General features: G+C 46.8%; 2 protein-coding genes across 5 annotated transcripts; one reads left to right on the top strand and one right to left on the bottom strand.

Moving 5' to 3' along the window:
* The first annotated feature begins 4,827 nt into the window (after positions 1–4,827).
* On the top strand, positions 4,828–8,904 carry LOC115405624 (putative ferric-chelate reductase 1). Its single transcript, XM_030115254.1, has 7 exons — positions 4,828–4,976; positions 5,736–5,842; positions 5,928–6,134; positions 7,762–7,872; positions 7,987–8,128; positions 8,220–8,354; positions 8,441–8,904. The coding sequence occupies exons 2-7, from the start codon at positions 5,744–5,746 to the stop codon at positions 8,479–8,481; spliced, it is 735 nt and encodes a 244-aa protein (XP_029971114.1). The 5' UTR covers positions 4,828–4,976; positions 5,736–5,743; the 3' UTR covers positions 8,482–8,904.
* A 984-nt stretch (positions 8,905–9,888) lies between these two features.
* LOC115405506 (heterogeneous nuclear ribonucleoprotein C-like) lies at positions 9,889–15,745 on the bottom strand. 4 transcript variants are annotated; one of them, XM_030115103.1, is made up of 8 exons: positions 13,525–15,745; positions 12,192–12,460; positions 12,022–12,094; positions 11,793–11,843; positions 11,503–11,669; positions 10,934–11,047; positions 10,611–10,777; positions 9,889–10,487 (listed from the first exon to the last, which is right to left on the bottom strand). In XM_030115103.1, exons 1-8 carry the CDS (start codon positions 13,527–13,529, stop codon positions 10,377–10,379), a joined length of 957 nt encoding a protein of 318 aa, XP_029970963.1. In that variant the 5' UTR covers positions 13,530–15,745; the 3' UTR covers positions 9,889–10,376. The 4 variants fall into 4 exon arrangements, with proteins under 4 accessions (XP_029970963.1, XP_029970961.1, XP_029970964.1 ...); XM_030115101.1 differs by having other exon boundaries at positions 11,793–11,846; positions 13,525–15,744; XM_030115104.1 differs by having other exon boundaries at positions 10,611–10,774; positions 13,525–15,743.
* Between the last annotated feature and the right edge of the window lie 963 nt (positions 15,746–16,708).

Genomic DNA, 16,708 nt, shown 5'->3' with positions numbered 1-16,708 from the left:
GAGGTGAAACCTCCGCCTGCTGCTTCTGCTCGCAGCTGATCGAGGAGATCCATCAGTCCGTCACAGAAATTAGATTTAAACATGGACTCAACACGGAACACTTAGGTAAAAATAAAAACGTGACGGCGAGGAACTTCCTTGTGTTGTAATAACTTCCTTCAACCATGACAGAGACATAAAGTGCACATACTTGTTTTTTTGCAACCTGACTCTGGAGACGCTGGCATTTCACAGGAGAACAAAACTGTTAGTCATGTTTCTGATTACACAACAGCTCAGGAAACCCGCCGGCCCGGTCCGGTGAATGAGACCAAGTCCAGCTGACCTGATTCACTTTGTGTCGAGTCGCCGGCGGTGGAACTGCAGGTCTTTATGTCCTGAAGCTCTGGGAACCAGACGACGTGCGCCGATGACGTACAGCCAGGAGAAAGGCAGCATGGGAAATGTACACATCTCAACAATACACTGCACCGTGAGAGTGTGTGGCTTCAGTTTACTGATGGAAGCTCCTGACGGTTACACACCAGCATTTAGATCCAAGATCGATGTCTGAAGTGCGGTTTACCTTCATTTTAAACATGCAAACTCCACCGCGTCCTGCAGCTCAGACCTTCAGGCCTGATGCACTCACAGCTCCGCTCTCACGGATCACAGCTGTTCAGTGATTCTATAGTCTGGACCAGGGTTCTGCACCCTGTGTGACCAACACAGCCGTCTCAGTGACTTTCCGCCAGTCCAGCTGTTCTGGAGCCGTAAAGAACATTTAACCTTTAAAATGAGGCGAATGCAGCTCAGGAAAATTATGTAGTTTTGATGCACATGCAAAAAATATGTGTTATGATGCTTTTATGAAGTTAGGGTTCAGAATAGTGAACATTTTATTAGATTTAACCTGTTTTCTAACCTGAATTTAACAGTTTTGCTCCTATTTTCTTTTCTTTTTTTTTGACAATTTTTAAATTTTAGCTGTTTCAACCGTTTTTCCTCCTTTTGAACAGTTTTTCACGATTTTTCCCGACCAGATTGATGTTCGAAATTCTAGACATTTCACAGTTTTTTAAGACGTTCCATCACTTGTTTTCCCCACTTCTTGTGGTTTTAGCTACTTTTTCCCAGCTTTACTGAACCTTTGTTTGAATCCCTTTTGAACCGAGAGAAACAACTCATTTTGAAGAGTCCTGTGGTGTGTAGCTATGAAAAAAAAAAAAACTTAAAGTGCTCATTCACGCTTCATCTTGTCAAAGCTTCATGGAGCTGCTGCAGAGGGACTGAAGAGGGCCATGTGGCTCCCGAGCCGCAGGTTGAACACCCCTGGTCTGGACTCTTCAGTTATAATCCACCTTGGCAGACGGGTTTAATCAGCTGCTAGAGAAGTGTTCATAAATGAAGTGATTCTTCACGTGGATAAGATGAATGATCTTGTCTGCTGAAGTACCGTTTCCATCGGGTGTGATTTCACACCGCCTCGGGGAGATAAAACCGTGGAAATATTTTCCATCACGTCTGCGGCTGAAGATCGGTGTCACACGCTGGATGTCGGAGCGCTGATGAGAGAATGAGGAAGAGCTGCTCCGCTCCTGTGTGACTCACTGAGAGGGTGGAGCACTGTGGCTCTATTGTCTCTGGGTTTGGGGTCAGAGGTCATCACGGTCAGCGTTTTTCAAAGAGTTTCAGTGTCGCGTCGTGTCCGGCGCCTCGACGCTGCATTCAGGAAAAAGCTTCAGTGCTTTGTGAGGTGTTTTTTTTTTTTTTTCGTGGTTGTTCAGCCTCTCAAACCACACAGGGTTTGGCCTTTTCACAGTACGCGCGTGCACGTCGGCGTGCACGTGTGACGGTAAAGGCGACAGTTTTCCCTGCAGACTGCCTGAGGCCAGATCGATATCATCTAAAGCAGTTTGAAACCTGCCACACACACACACACACACACACACACACACACACACACACACACACACACACACACACGTCTCATAATATTTTACTGTCATTAGTATTTTAAAATAAATCTGACACTAATAACAATGGTGGTTTCTATTTGATGGCCGGTCTTCCGTCAGGAAACAGGCTGATGATACTTCCCTCGCTAGATAATTGCTCCTCTTCAGTTTTTTGCAGAACTTCCTGTTTCTCTCTTTAAGCTTAACCTTTAAATAAGTGTCACCAGAGGAAACTGTTTCCCAAACACAACGAATCCCGGTCAACCATTATATCCCATGGATGGAGGGATGGAGGGATGGAGGGATGGAGGGATGGAGGGATGGAGGGATCTGGGGAAACCGCTTTTTTTAAGGATAGAATAGAGAAACTTCCAGTGATATTTACAGTTACTGATGGTGTTATATCTATGAGTGGGTCAGTTTGGTTAAGACAGATTAAAAAAAAGCATTTAAAGTTTGTTTTCTGTCTTGGTTTTGTGAGGCAATGTGCTTTTAATTTTTCATTTTGTTGATTCTGATGTGTTTCAACAGATTCGTGAAAAGGACTTGATCTTACAATCCCTGAGTTTCAGCACACGTCTGGCCAGAGACTGCTTTCCATCATGAGAACAGACTGAGGTCGACCCTGACACATCTTCCGCTGTGTACCTCAACTTCACTGAGTGTTTCTGCCATTTATCACAACAGACTCTCTGAAGAGGACGGCCGAGTCAGACTGGTCAGGCACCCTACCGAGATGTGCTGGAGTGAAGCTGGGACTGAGCCAGAGGACAGGCTGGATCTGGGCCGTCCAGAGATGTGAGCTGGTGGGAGCAGACAGGACATCTTATGTTGCTCTGATGATGAAGCTCAACACATCTGACTCCAGTCCCCACGGCTCAGTCCAGGTGGTCTTCCTCCTCTCCGGCATCATCCCGTGCCGTCCAGCGGCCTGCTGGCCCTGCTGGCCCTGCTGCTGGCCCTGCTGGCCCTGCTGGCCCTGCTGGCCCTGCTGCTGGCCCTGCTGGCCCTGCTGCTGGCCCTGCTGGCCCTGCAGGCCCTGCTGGCCCTGCTGGCCCTGCTGGCCCTGCTGCTGGCCCTGCTGGCCCTGCTGCTGGCCCTGCTGGCCCTGCTGGCCCTGCTGGCCCTGCTGGCCCTGCTGGCCCTGGGAAGTGGCTCTGGCTCGCCTCCTCTCTCAGCAGGAGTCGGCGTTCTGCAGGGTTAGCCTTTTGCCATGTGGTTCTTGATCCTCCCAGGCCAAAGCCCCCTCTGCCTTGTTGGATGTGGTCCACAGCGTCTCTGCCACTGCAGCAGCTGGAGTCCATGTTCTCCCTGTGGCCAGAGTCGGTGCGACTGCCCTTACCAGCAGGTCCCGAGATTCTGTCAGTATCATCTCCAGTCTTGTTTTAGCGCTCTTATATTCTTCGAGCAGACTGGAAACGGGCACTACCAGTTCTCCCCTCCCAGACAGCCCAGTGCTGCTCGGGCACCTCGGCAGCCCGGGCCACTTCCTCACCTGAGAGTTCACCAGTCTCTCAAGCCGTTTGGCCTGCGAAAGACTCGCCTCATACAGGGCAATTGGCCACATACGTTGGAGCGGTAAGCCGAACTGAAAGCACCACAGCTTCAGGTTTCCAGGCAGGGCAGTGCTGTCAGTCTGCTTCAATCCTCGACCATGTCCCTCCTGAGCTCCTGTACTTGCTGAGTGTCTTTGAGTTCAGCGTTGTACCACCTTCCAAGGCTTCTGACGGGCTTCTCTTGCACCGTTGGTATTGCTTCTCGCTTGAGGCTGAAACACTGGAGAGCCGCGAGATTTACTGGGTTTGATTTCCATCCTGGCCCGTGGGAAGTTTTCTTGGAGCTTGTTCGGGAGCCGTTTGGCGCATGCTTTCATAGTTGTTAATGTAGTCGCATCATCCATAAACACTCTTATTGAGCTTAGTCGGAGCCCACTGTTCAATCGCGGACCCTCAACCACCCACTTTGACTTTCACGCCTTGACCGGCCTTGATACGCTCCGGGACATGGAAGAACCTGAATGCGTCCCGGAGCGTCTCATGGGGGAGCGAGCCAAAAGCAGGCCAAAGCAGGTTCCTGCCCTGTTTTAAAGTAAAGAAAACAAAAGAACAAAGAACTGTCTGAGAGAAACACACACTCTTCACCTCAGCAATCCCATCAAAACTCCAGGGATCCTTATGCTGCAAAATTTGTGGCGCTTTAATGTTGCGTTGCTCCACAGGGGATCATGTGCTCAAATATTTTCTTCCACATGTTTCCAGCAAACTCAGAGGAAACTTCTCGCTCGGAAACTGAAGACAAAGAAAAAAAAAAGAGGCCAGGTACACCTGATCGGAAAGGAATGCTCAGCACACAGCATGTGACCATAAGTTGACAGAAAGACGCACGGCGGGGATTTCTTCCTGTCGCCGTCAAACCACATTGTTTATTTTATTTGCCAAAGACAAATCAAGCGAACATGAAGGTTTTATAACAACAAAGACGAAGTGAGAATGTTCCAGAGAAACTCTGCTCACTGTGTTCACGACCTGTAATGGATCTATGAGCTTATCTGAAAACAAACAACGTAGAATGAAGCACAAAATATATGATAAAGCGACAATTTTATTATCTCTGAAGTGAAGTTTACATGTAAATATTTATTCAAAAAATTGGAAAAATCCACCAACAAGTTAAACATTCAAAATGCTTTTGTAAAGGTTTTTAATGTGAATGTTTTCAGCTTAAAATTTAAGAATCCAGCCAAACTTCTGAAGTGGAGAAATTCAGAATACCATGTGAGAAGGGATCATGACTCATCTAATGACAGAAACTGAGCCGCTTTTTAAAATCAGCACATGATGATGAAGCAAAGCATTCTTCGTGATGAAGAACATGCTTGGAGCGAGGTGTGACGCAGGTGTGTTCCTGAAGCCCCGCCCCCTCCCCCCCTGCATCACCTGCATGCTGACCTCTGCTGCTTTAAATGTCTGGGACTCAGACAGACGGACGCAGACGCTGAGAAACATCCAGAACATCCAGGAAAACAGCTTCAGGGATCAGGTGAGTCCAAATCTGACTTTAATCTGACTCCTTCAAGAATTCATGTAATCCAGAGGCTGAGCCGGAATCACCTGGTTCTCATTATTTATGAACATGTCTTTATGTGTGGATGTATTTTCTGTTAAGTTAATTCTCTGTATTCTTGTGATTGAACCAGATTTATTATCTGTGTTGTGATGAATTGACGCTGAACGACTGACTCATAAAATATTATTATCCTGACAGAAAGGAGGTGTTTTCTGCCTCTGAGCAGACTGCTGTTGGGTTTTCTCTGATAAGTAGGCTCAGCAGAACAGATTTGAACTGAAGACTGAAGGATTTATGGGTCTCCCTATCTGAGGGCTTTTTTTAATTTCCTGATGCAACGAACTGACTTGTGATCAGGAAGAGCTTCATGACAGCGCCTAGAAACAGACTTCATTAAACTCAACGACCTTTAGAGGAACAAACACTTCGCCTTTTTAACCGATTACTGGCTGAGCTGCAGGTAATTCCACCCCGAGAATCAAGAGACCAGCTATCACGGATTTATTCCAGATACTGAAAAGAATAAAAGCATTTATAGAGTTTAAATCAAAATGATTTGTTTGCAGCTGATTGATAAAGTGAAACAAGTGAGAACAAAAAGAACAACTGCCTAAATAAGAATGAATGGGAAAGCAGAAATAACGGGATCCTGTAAATCCAGACGTGGGTGTTTAGTAGTGCCTCAGAAAGTGTGTGATTTGTGACTTGTCCTCTTGCTGTCTCCGGGGTCAGAGGTCAGAATGCAGCGAGGACTGATCGTGTTGGCGGCGGCGGTCGTGGCTCTCCTGGCGCCCGGCGTGCGAGGAACCGACCATCTGTCTTTCGACAACAGCACTCAGGTGGGTGTTGGTCCGGGCGGCGGCCTCAGCAGAGGAGCCTAACGGACTGTTAAACCCGGGCCTCCGCTGCGTCCCCCGTCTCCAGGTCAACATCACGCGCGACGGCTGCGGGGCGACCAAGGTGTGTGTGGAGGAGCCGGCGGCCTGCGACCCGGCGGGGAACTCCTCCTGCCTCTTCGCGTCGGTCACCGCCAGCGCGCCCGCCGCGCCCAACGGCACCGACCTGGCCGTGGAGCTGAGCGGCCGGTCCGCGGGCTACATCGCCATGGGGCTGACCGCCAACGCCTCCCAGGTCAGACACTACCCATGATCCCCCTCTGCACACCCAGAGCTGGGCTCACAGCAGGAGGCCGGATCAAACTGCAAAACTTTCCACACAGACACAGTGTTTGGTCATTTCTACGTGTCGTGCGGCTGAATGACGGTAATAAAACACAAATCAAACAATCCAGAAGGATTTACGTAAAACCTGACCTGAACTGATCCCAGCATCACTTTTATTACAAAAGTAAAATGGCTGCATGGATCTGCTTTTTGTCAGAAATGATTCATTTCAGGAATCATATCAACAAAATCAGTTGATTTAAAGTACAGTTTAAAATGTGTTTATTCATTTTATTTTACTTCTTATACTTTATTCCACGCAGACGAGTCTTATAAACACCCTAATGTGGAATTTATATATGATCAAATGTTTTAAGAATCCTTGAAATGAACAAAAATCACACATATTCTATAACTGTCAGCTATAAAAAACAGAATTAAGTGTAATTTGTAGTTAAAAGCATCACTCAGAAGGGATCGGGGGACCAAACTTCAGGGTTCAGCTCTCAGTCTGAGCCAGTTTCGGTTCTAAAGAGTCCTGCGTCCAGGCGGAGTGTTTTACAGGACAGTAAAACCAGGAACAGTGGTGAGCAAACAGGAACAGCAACAAACAGAACAAAAATGACCAAGAAAATTACAGTGAAGTAGAAAACTGCTGCAATGAAAGGTGACGGTGTTCAGCCAGCAGGACGGTTTCTGAGCAGGGAGGCGGGCAGAGCTCCACTGTCGGGCTTTTCTGAGGCACGATATTCATCTTCTGCCTGTCACCAGTTTACTTCCTCAAATGAGGAACAAACAGAACACTGGAGCACGGTCAAGTTGAGCTTAAAACCTCAAATGGACGTTTTCTCCTTTTCAGCTCTTTAAAGTTTAATCCTCGCTGGAGAAACCTTCAGCAAACATCATGGAGGTTCCTTATCGGGGTAGTAAAGCGGTCTTTAAACAGCCAGAGCAAACAGCGGCTGTGATTGTAGAATATCATCACCGCTTTCTGTTCACTGCCCTCAAACGTTTCCCGTAACTAGAGGACAAAAAAGACAAATGAGAGCACTCCTTTATTTGTTCTCATGCGGTTTCAGATCTTCCTTATTGTCGCTCAGCTTGAAGGTCGGCCGAGCCCTGCGCCATATGATTGTTCCTTTCCATTTAATGACAGGCCGGCGTTACTTTTATTTGAAGACAGCAGCTTTAAAACCAGGTGTCTGAGACATGCTGTGGCTAATTCAGATGTTTCCAGCTGTAAAACACTGTCATAAAATCCTCTTATTGTCATTTCATATGAATAGTTTGGATTGTTTTGCATTACTGGAAGATCTGAAATGTGTTGCAATCATCTGCAAACCCTCCCCGAAGCCAGAGCTGTGAGAACCTGAACTTCACACAAAAGCCGTCGTTTACAGTGAAACAAGGAAACATTTTCAGAGCATGGCAGGGTCACGGCAGGTGAACAGCCCCAACGAGACCGGCCGGAAACTCCACTCCTGTCTCCACTGTACTGTTACTGTATTTACTCATTTTCTGACTGGTGCAGTATCTGGAAATTCCAGCTTCTCAGCACAGCTTTATTTTTTTGTTTGCTTTGTTTCTTTTCTCAGGGCACCGCCTTGATCTTCATCTGTGCTCGGAACAATCAGAACAACGGGAGCTTCTTCTTCCGCACGATGTTGAGAAACAACACCGACTCGACGCTGTCTGCAGTGGAGACGGTAAAGTTCGACCCGTTCCATCGCCTTGATTCCTGACGAAAACAGAGAACCGATCAAACGGAGACGATAGAATCTATCACGGTTTTCATGTCTTTTCGTCTCCCTGTCCCTCAGATAGTGACGGGCATCCGGAGCTCTGTGGACGGAGACCTGATCCAGTGTGAGTTCACCGTGCCCGGCGTGAACGCCACCAGCACCAGGACCACCGACGCCACCACCTTCGCCATCCTCATCGGGACCGGAACCACCAGCGGAAGTACGTGGAAAGACGGGAGCCAGCCCGTCTGTCCCGACGCCGTCCTGTCCTTCTTTACCATCAGTCACTGACTCTGAATCCCCCTCCCCAGCTGAGGTCGGGGCCCTGATGGTCAACCGCACCAGCAGTCCCGTGGACGTCTCCAACCCGAGCGGCGCCTCCACCACGCCGACGCCGGCCACCGAAATGACGACGTCCGGGGCGGGCCGCGCCTTCGCCCCTCACGGTAGCCTGGCTTCCTCTCCGGTCAGCTGTTTTCTCTTTGATCCCACGGAAGTTTCTGACAGACGTCCTCCATGTCTTCTCCTGCAGCTCTGCTGCTCCTGCTGATGTCCGTCCTGAAGGCCGTCTGAGAGACCCCGACCCCGACCCCGACCCCGACCCCGACCCGAGACACAATGAAGATTTACATCCAGAGGAAAATTGAGTGTCAAAACTATTTATGAAGTGTTTTCAATGAGCTATTTGTTTTGTTTTTTATCAGTCTGTCACTCCTGATCAGCTGCTGGTGTGTTGGAAAAGGCACGTTTGGACCGTGACACACACACACACACACACACACACACACCAGACGCCAAAGACTCTGTTTCACACGCACACTGAAACATTCGGTTTGAAGGAGACCGAGCCGACGGCGGCCGCCGTCCCGGACGAGAAGCTAGGCCAACGCACGGTGGCGTTCGCTGTGATTTCTTATTTGAATGTTGTCGTACTGACTGTGTGAGCTTTCTGTTGAACAGATGACACAAATAAATACAACTATTCTTTCATTTTCACCATGGCTCTCATTGTAAGAACTTTACACAGGCTTCAAAATTACAATCTGCAAGTGTAAGAGAAAAAAATATAACATTGTTTTAACATGCTCCATGTGATTTGTTTTTTAAAAGGCAATTTAGTGGTTTCCAAAATGAGCAAGCTTCAAAACAACAAAAAAAGGTTGTTTTTAGATTATACAGATTTCATTTTCAGTGTAATTTCTGTTTAAACCTCCAGGATTTACATCTAAAATAAGAAACCTGTGAATGGCTTGGATTTGTCGCTGGACTTCTGAGAATATACCCATCTATGACTATACCTGCTGAATCTTATTTTCAATGGAGCTTAAATATGGCTTGGATGCATGTTTAAAAATTAATATTTCTACATTAACGAGGCAGGAATAATTGCAGAAACGTGGTCAGTTGCCCCTATAGAGGCTTAGTGAACCTGGCTGATCACAGGAGAGAACAGTAAAACTCCCCGACATCAGGATTTTTGGATTAAACTATCTTGTTGAGCTGCAGATGTCGGCGATATCTCAACACCGTCGACATGCAGCTCAGTGACCATGAAATCTGAGCAGCGTAAAGGACCTTGGCGAAGCGTGAAGACCCTCAGTGTTTAACTTCTTATGTAACGTTAACTCACGGCTGACCGGCGTGAGGTTCACCAACTCAATCTCTTCAATCTGCAGAGTTTCCACTGACTCGACATGTGTGCTCAGCCTGATAAGATCCGGCTAAATAGAAAGATCAGAATCACTAACCTGCAGCTTGAGGAACTGTGAAATATTTTCTGGCATTAAAATTCCCTGCATGTGTGAATGTGACTCACCTGTTAAAGGTTTAGGGAGGCGAAGAGGTTATCAGCCCATCAGAGGACAAACAAGGAGAAAATCTCTACTTGAGAATCTTATCTTTACGGTAAATCTGAGTAACAGTGCCTTCTGTGAGGAGAGAGAAAGGACTGAACTGTCCCAACAAAAACAAACAAAAAAGTCTAATTTTTATATTTTATTGCAATTTATTCCTTTACAGTTGAACGAAAGTGTATAAAAAACTGACATTAAAACGGACACACGCGGACGAACGAACCCACTGATGAGAAAAAACACGCACTGAACTTAAAACCGATGGTCTGGAGGAGCCGAGCCGCCGCCCTCGCGTTGAGACGCGTCCGTCGAGCCGTCGTCTCTGAGAACGACAGTCCACGTCCCTGCCTCGTCTCGCAGACCGCTAAAAACACAAGGCCCCCCCCCCCCCACTGCTAGATATTCATGTTACTGTGACACTGGCAGAGAGAAACCAAGTAGAGCAGATTCAGGAAGGACGTGAGGACAGCGTGTGTGTGCACCATGCTTCTGTGTGTGTGTGTGTGTGTGTGTGTGTGTGTGTTTACGTTTCTATCTACAACATGAGTGTTAAACAAGAGTCCAAGTCCCAACAGGAAGCTGCAAGAAAGCTGCATGCGTTGCTGAGATCGGCGTCTACGAGTCTTCGTCGCCGTTGACACTGTCGGCGTCGTCGTCTCCTTCCACGTGCTCGCCCTCCTCCTCTTCCTCCTCCTCCTCCCCCTCCCCCCTCTCCTGACTCTTCACCTGCAGGAGCAGAGATACACCAAATCTGAAGGGTTTGTGTTCCTGGAGTTATCGCTCTGTAGTGCTCAGCAGCGCCCTCTGCTGGCCGGAGGAAAAAACTACAGAAAGACAGACGGCGCTCACCTCTTCCTCCTCCAGCAGGTCTCCCTCCTCCTCCTCTTCCTCCTCCTCCTCCTCCGAGTCGTTCATGTCCTGGTTCTCGCGGTCCCTCTTCAGGCCGTCGTCCTTCTTGCTGCTGGAGTGCGGAGGCGAGGTCACTTCTCCCGGCTCCGTCTTCGAGCTCTTAACTTCTGGCCACAACGACAGTCGTCACGGTTCCGTTAGATCATGGCACTTCATATTAATGCTAAACAGCAGAGACTTTTGCTTCAGTGGAGCTTAGTTTCATTTAAATTAAAACTGGGACGCTTTTGGGGAATTGGATTGAAGCCCTGCAGTCCTCGTACCCGACTTCTTGCTGTGGTCCTTCTCCATGCGCTCCAGGCTCTCCAGCAGGTCGTCCACTTTGCTTTTGATCTGGGTCAGTTCTCGTTTGATGGTCTGAAGCTCATCGGCCTTCACTGCAGAGAGGAGAGAGAGGGGCTTTCAGAACGGACCCGGCTCCAGCCCAACCGCTCGCTGGGTCCATTCATGCCAGTTTGAAGAACTCTGGTCGTTATGGATCGTATTGTAAAGTGACAGCCTCACTTCACGAGCTTTTTGTTCACCTGCAGCCTGGAGCAGGAAACAATCATCTTAACAAGGCCGCGGTACGGCTGTAAACACTCTGGTGTGGTCAGATTAAAGTGTGAACACAGCGCAGACCAAACCCAGACAGACACTATCTCCAGCTGATGGTACTTTATGTGGACAGCAGGAATTCCTCTGGCCGTTACGGCTCCGTTAAACATTTTATAGATGGGTGAGTTCTGAGCTTGTTAAAAAAACCCCTACATCACTTCTGTTCATTCAGATGTTGAAAACATGGGTAGGACTGAAGCAAACCAGGAAACCTCGCCACGGCGACTGAACTCACTGGTCCGGGACGAAGTCCTCTGGCTGCTCTTGGACGAGGAGGAGAAGCTGCTCTTGGTTCGCCGGCTGCTTCCTCCGCTCAGGCTGACCCGGGGCCGCTTGGACGGGATGACGGCCCGCGACAGGGGGGGAGGGGGGGCGGGGACGCGGGACGGGTACGAGTACATTCTGGTACCGGACGGAGAGAACACAGTGAATGAAACCCATCTCTACCCCCTAATTTAAGAATGACGGGTCATTGAGGAGACGCCGTCCTGGTGCGAACGGGCCGGGGGACGGATGAGTTCTCACCTGTCGTAATAATCTCTCTGGAAATCATAGTCCAGGTCGAAAGAGGAACTGCTACTAAAAACCCAAAAACAAGAACCGAAGTCAGAAAATCTGACGGCATGACAGTGTTTTTCCAGCTCTGTTGTGTGCCAGCTGATTTCTCCTCGCTGTTCTTTTCCTGGTTGCATTCCTGAGCGGCCACACAGCAGCTTATCGTGTTTGCAGACAGTGGAAACAGCAGCTGACTGACCTGTACATGTCTCCAGCCGAGCGCTTGGTGGTTTTTGACCTGTGTGGTTTCGGTTCACCAGCCAGGTTGATGTCTGAGGACCAAAAAACAGACGCCAGTTTTATAATACCATAAAAAAAGGAGGAAATACAAGTGAACTTCGCTTGGATTAAAGGTTTTGGCGTACTCACCGAGCACCTGTCCGACGATCATCCTGCCGTCCTCCCCGGCCACGGCGGAGCGGGCGTTCCTCTCGTTGGCGTACTGGACGAAGGCGTAGCCCTTGTGGACGGAGCAGCCCACGATTTTGCCGTACTTGGAGAAGATGGCCTCGACGTCGGCCTTGGTGACCAGCAGGGTGTTGAGGTTCCCGATGAAGACCCGCGAGTTGAGGGAGCGCGGGTCGGTCTTGTTGGTGACGTTGCTGCTGGCCATCAGGCTGGAGGTGGAGGGCGAACGACTGGCGAAGACACACAGACACACAAACACACACACACACACACACACACAGATACAGTTCCCAGGTTTAGTGGCAGCATCGGAAACCCTCGCCACGTGTGACCTGCTCCTGCTGCCGATGCCTGGAAGTCTGTCTAGGAAAACATCCCGGGAACAGAAATTCACACATAAAAGACACAAGTCCAACTGTTCCCAACATCTGACTTGGTTTGAATAACTTCCTTCCAGGCTGAAAAGTACTCCAGTCAAATGAATAAAACTTAAAAAACAAACACTTAATGACAGACGCCTGAAGTCCACCAAGATCAGATGCACTAGGATCGTAAACTCGGCAGGGCTGATACCGAACTAATGCTCAATCATCTTATTTCAAAACCCGGTGAAATACAAACATTAAACCCACAGAGTTTTTTGAGTGAGTTAAGAGTCCGATTTTTCTCTGAAGCTGAACTCTGAACATAAAGGGCCACTTAAAAACATTTCTCAACATCGTTATGTTTTATCTGAAAGGCCCCACTCCTTCAACAAACATCCGTCAGCCAGCATTAAGAGCCGGAGTCGATCTGAAGGTGCGGGCAGAGATTAGTCCAAGTGTCAAACTGAATGCAGTGCTGCTCTTTCACCATCAAACCAGGTGAGATTACGTTTAATCTTACAGAAACCTGAAGCCTCAGGAAAAGAAAACCAACATATTCAGTGAAGTGACAGCTTCCTGTTACAGTCATGTGAAACAAAGGTTTCAGTGAGGGTTCTAACAGTGCATACCAGAGGTTCCCCAGGCTCACGTTTCATGTTTTTTTGAATAAAGACGATTTGTTTGTTGATTCTTTGCTTCATGAGATCTATTGAATGCATATAAGAGTGGATGGCTTTGTCTCACAGGATGCTGCAGGTGAAGAGCAGCAAATAGCTGTGGAGCACAGCAACACTGATCTAAGAAACCTCCACGCTGTGAAGCCCAGAGCCTGCAGTGCGACTTTGTACAGGAGAAATAAACATGAAAACATCAGTGGAATCGACAGAACCCCCCCGGCTGTCTGATGGGGTTTAACATTCATCACTCACTCCATAGCGTCTGTGTGCAGGGCAGTCGTCTGTCTGAGGTTTGACACTGTGGGCTGGGCTCAGTTCAGTTTGGGCTGGTGTGTCGACCTTCACCTTCGCCCCTCTCGATTTATACTGAGGTGACAGAAAACACACCTCAGTCAAACTGAGCAGGGTTATCTTGTACCAAGTCTTACCTGGTGGGAATGTGTGCAGCAAACATTCGCCACACAGCTCCAGTAAACAACAAGGAGCCGTGGGGATCTCCAAGACTACAACTAGGCCTCTGTGCATGTGGAAGAAATGTGGAGCCGTTAATTATAAACTGTGCGCAGTGACAGAATGGCTACAATGACAGAAACCTTGTACTCATTGACAAGAATTTAGCCTGGGTTTGCTCAACCGGTTCACATGTTCAGTGTGTGTGAAATAACATTTTAGCAGTTTCCTTCAAAGACTCATATCTTCAGTCTTACATTTGATTTATAAGCTCTTAAACTAAAATGCCTTTCATGGCAGACTGGTTCATGGGACCATTTGTTCATGCCTACATGAGCAGAGTAAGTAAGTAAAAAGTGAGTAAATAAGTTTAGAGGGGGCACTGTGTTGTGTGTGTGGTGCTGCAATCAGTCTAAATAAAACATTTTACCTTTACTTTACAGAATGGGCAGTAAAACCTATCGACAATGGATTTGGTTGTGTAGTGATATGAAGCAAGTATTTCTAATAACCTTAAAAATCCGCAAAATTTGAACCATCAGCATTTTAAAAAAAAAAACAGGGACAGAGCAGTGAATTTGTCAAACAACACCAGGGGTAAGGGTATCACGAATCAAAACGTGTGAGAGGTTTACATACTTATATAAATAATCTCGAAGGAATCCAGTGAAATGTGTTTGATTGCATTTTGTTGGACTCCGTTTTAATTTATGTTAAATGCTTACTAAATGATGAATTGTGTCACTTTCACTGTGAAGGAAAATAATTAGGGGCAGGTCTGCGGGAAGGACTAATTCCATCTTTATAAAAATCTGTCATCCTACAAAGAAAAATGTATGTGAAGTTCATCAGATAATGAAGTTACAGAGTGAGGACGTGTTGCACGAGGAAACAATACTGAAAAGTTACATTTTGCAATGCTGCCCTTGACTGTGTTTTACAGTAATTAGGATCATTCTTCCCTCCATTGTTGTGGGGTGTCACGTGTGTGTGGGCCAGTAGTGAATACATAGGGGGTGATCTGATTCACATAAACAGTCATAATACTCTTTCATGTGAAACGTTTAATCAGAAGTGTGTTCAGTAACGTTATGCAACATGAAACCGCAGACAGTCCAAAGCTTCCAAAATCCCAAAATCAGAGGAAAAAAAAAGAAAAAAGCATAACTGGAGGTCGAGAAAAATCACGAAGAAAATCTAATCCACGAAAAAAATACCAACTGTCCAGGCCAGAAAAATGAAGTCTACGGATTATCACAAAAAAGAAAGAAAAAAAATTACCTAAACCATCCACAACACACGCCGACAGCGCCACCTGCTGGCCTCAGTTTGATATACAGGCCCTGCGCCAGCCTCGGGAGCTCAAAGCCGGCTAGCATGGCGAAATGTTAGCCAACCACCACATTGAAAAGCATGAAAAATACACCAAAATCAGACAAGTCCCTCTTTTCCTCGCAAAAAGAAAAACAAAGCCTGCAAAATTCTCATAAATTGGCAGTCGATATTCTGCAACCAACCAGGGATGAGGATGACGCTGCGGCTATCACATCAACGCTGTTAGCTAGTGCTAACATTAGCTGGCCGGCGAGCCAAAAACAATTCAGTCCCATCAAAGAAAAATCTTCACAATAAACACTACAAAAAAATCAAGCTAGGCACACTTGCAAAAATGTAAAACTGTCGCTAGAATGCATCCAAAGCGTCGTGTTTCTAAACCAGCGTGTGTGCTTTATTGAAGGGGGGATGAGCTAGCTACCTCTGCTAGCCAGCACATTACGTCCGCTCGCAAAATAGAGGAAAAAAAAGGCGTAGAAAAAATCCAAAAACAAAAGAAAAAGGAAGGAAAAATGAAAAATGTCTGGTAACAAAATACTCACCACGACCTTTACGAGCAAAATGGCTTGGTTTGGATAAAATCGGTCAAATAGTTACTTAGGTCGTCCTTTTAGAGCACGAGCGATTTGCCCCCCTGAGCCGCGAGCTAGCTTTCTTTTAGCTTCTGAGCTAACGTAACGGGCGATGGCGCAGTCTCCTCCAGGAGCGCTGGTTTTGTAGCAGAGAGCTTTCCAAAGGGGCGGGGTTTGTGGGAGAACACTCACACGAGACCCCCTGATTCTCACCGGTGTGACTTGGTACCGAAAACACACACAGCTGTTGTCTTTGAAAATCTGAATGCCAAGAAATATAATTGATCGCCTTTGAGGAGTATTTTCTTTCTCTCTGAACATTTAGCGAAGAGGCCGGCAGCTTCTTGATGCTGCGACTCTTTCCTGATTATGTATAACTGATTTTTGAAAGCCAAGACAGAACGCTTCTGCACTGATTATATAATTTTTAGATGGGAATAAAACCTTGCAAAACAATCTTTTGCAGCTTTGTGGACGAGCTGTGTGTTTGAACGGGTGACTGTTATTATTACTAGTTTAGATTATGAAACTGTTTTTGGTTGCTATTTTTCTGTTCTTGTGTAGTTTTGCAGTTACACAAGCGGTCCTTTTGTGAATCCTTTTATTTTTTTATGATCCTTTATGAATCAACCAGGAGGTGGCGATGTTGCCATACAATGTTTGCATGCTGACAGCAAAAACAACAATCTGCATTCATCAACAGGTTGAGAAAGATGCTATGGATCTGTGAAACATTGCTCAACAGGCTCAAGGCACAAGTGAAACAAGTTGGACCCTGGAACAGAACACAAGATGTTTTAGGTTATTTCTTTTCAATTTAAACAGTCTGCTTTTCTTATATAAACTGTTATTCTTTGTTTTTGCTCAACTATTTAATCCCAAGAAAGACTTGCAAGGTGTCTATAGTGGCTCCAATGATAAATCTTTCAGGAAATCACAATAAAAACTCAGACACACTTAATCAAAAGGTGTCATACAAATGAAATTGAACCGAGTAATCCATTTAATTAAATCATTACATTATTTCACTTTCAAAACAGAAGTATTACACCACATCTGTCACAGAATTGAAAAAAGTT

Source organism: Salarias fasciatus, chromosome 18 (assembly GCF_902148845.1).
Source record: "Salarias fasciatus chromosome 18, fSalaFa1.1, whole genome shotgun sequence".
Classification (NCBI taxonomy): Eukaryota; Metazoa; Chordata; class Actinopteri; order Blenniiformes; family Blenniidae; genus Salarias; species Salarias fasciatus.
Note: the sequence above shows the minus strand (reverse complement) of the source record. Positions and strands in the feature narration are given on the sequence as shown.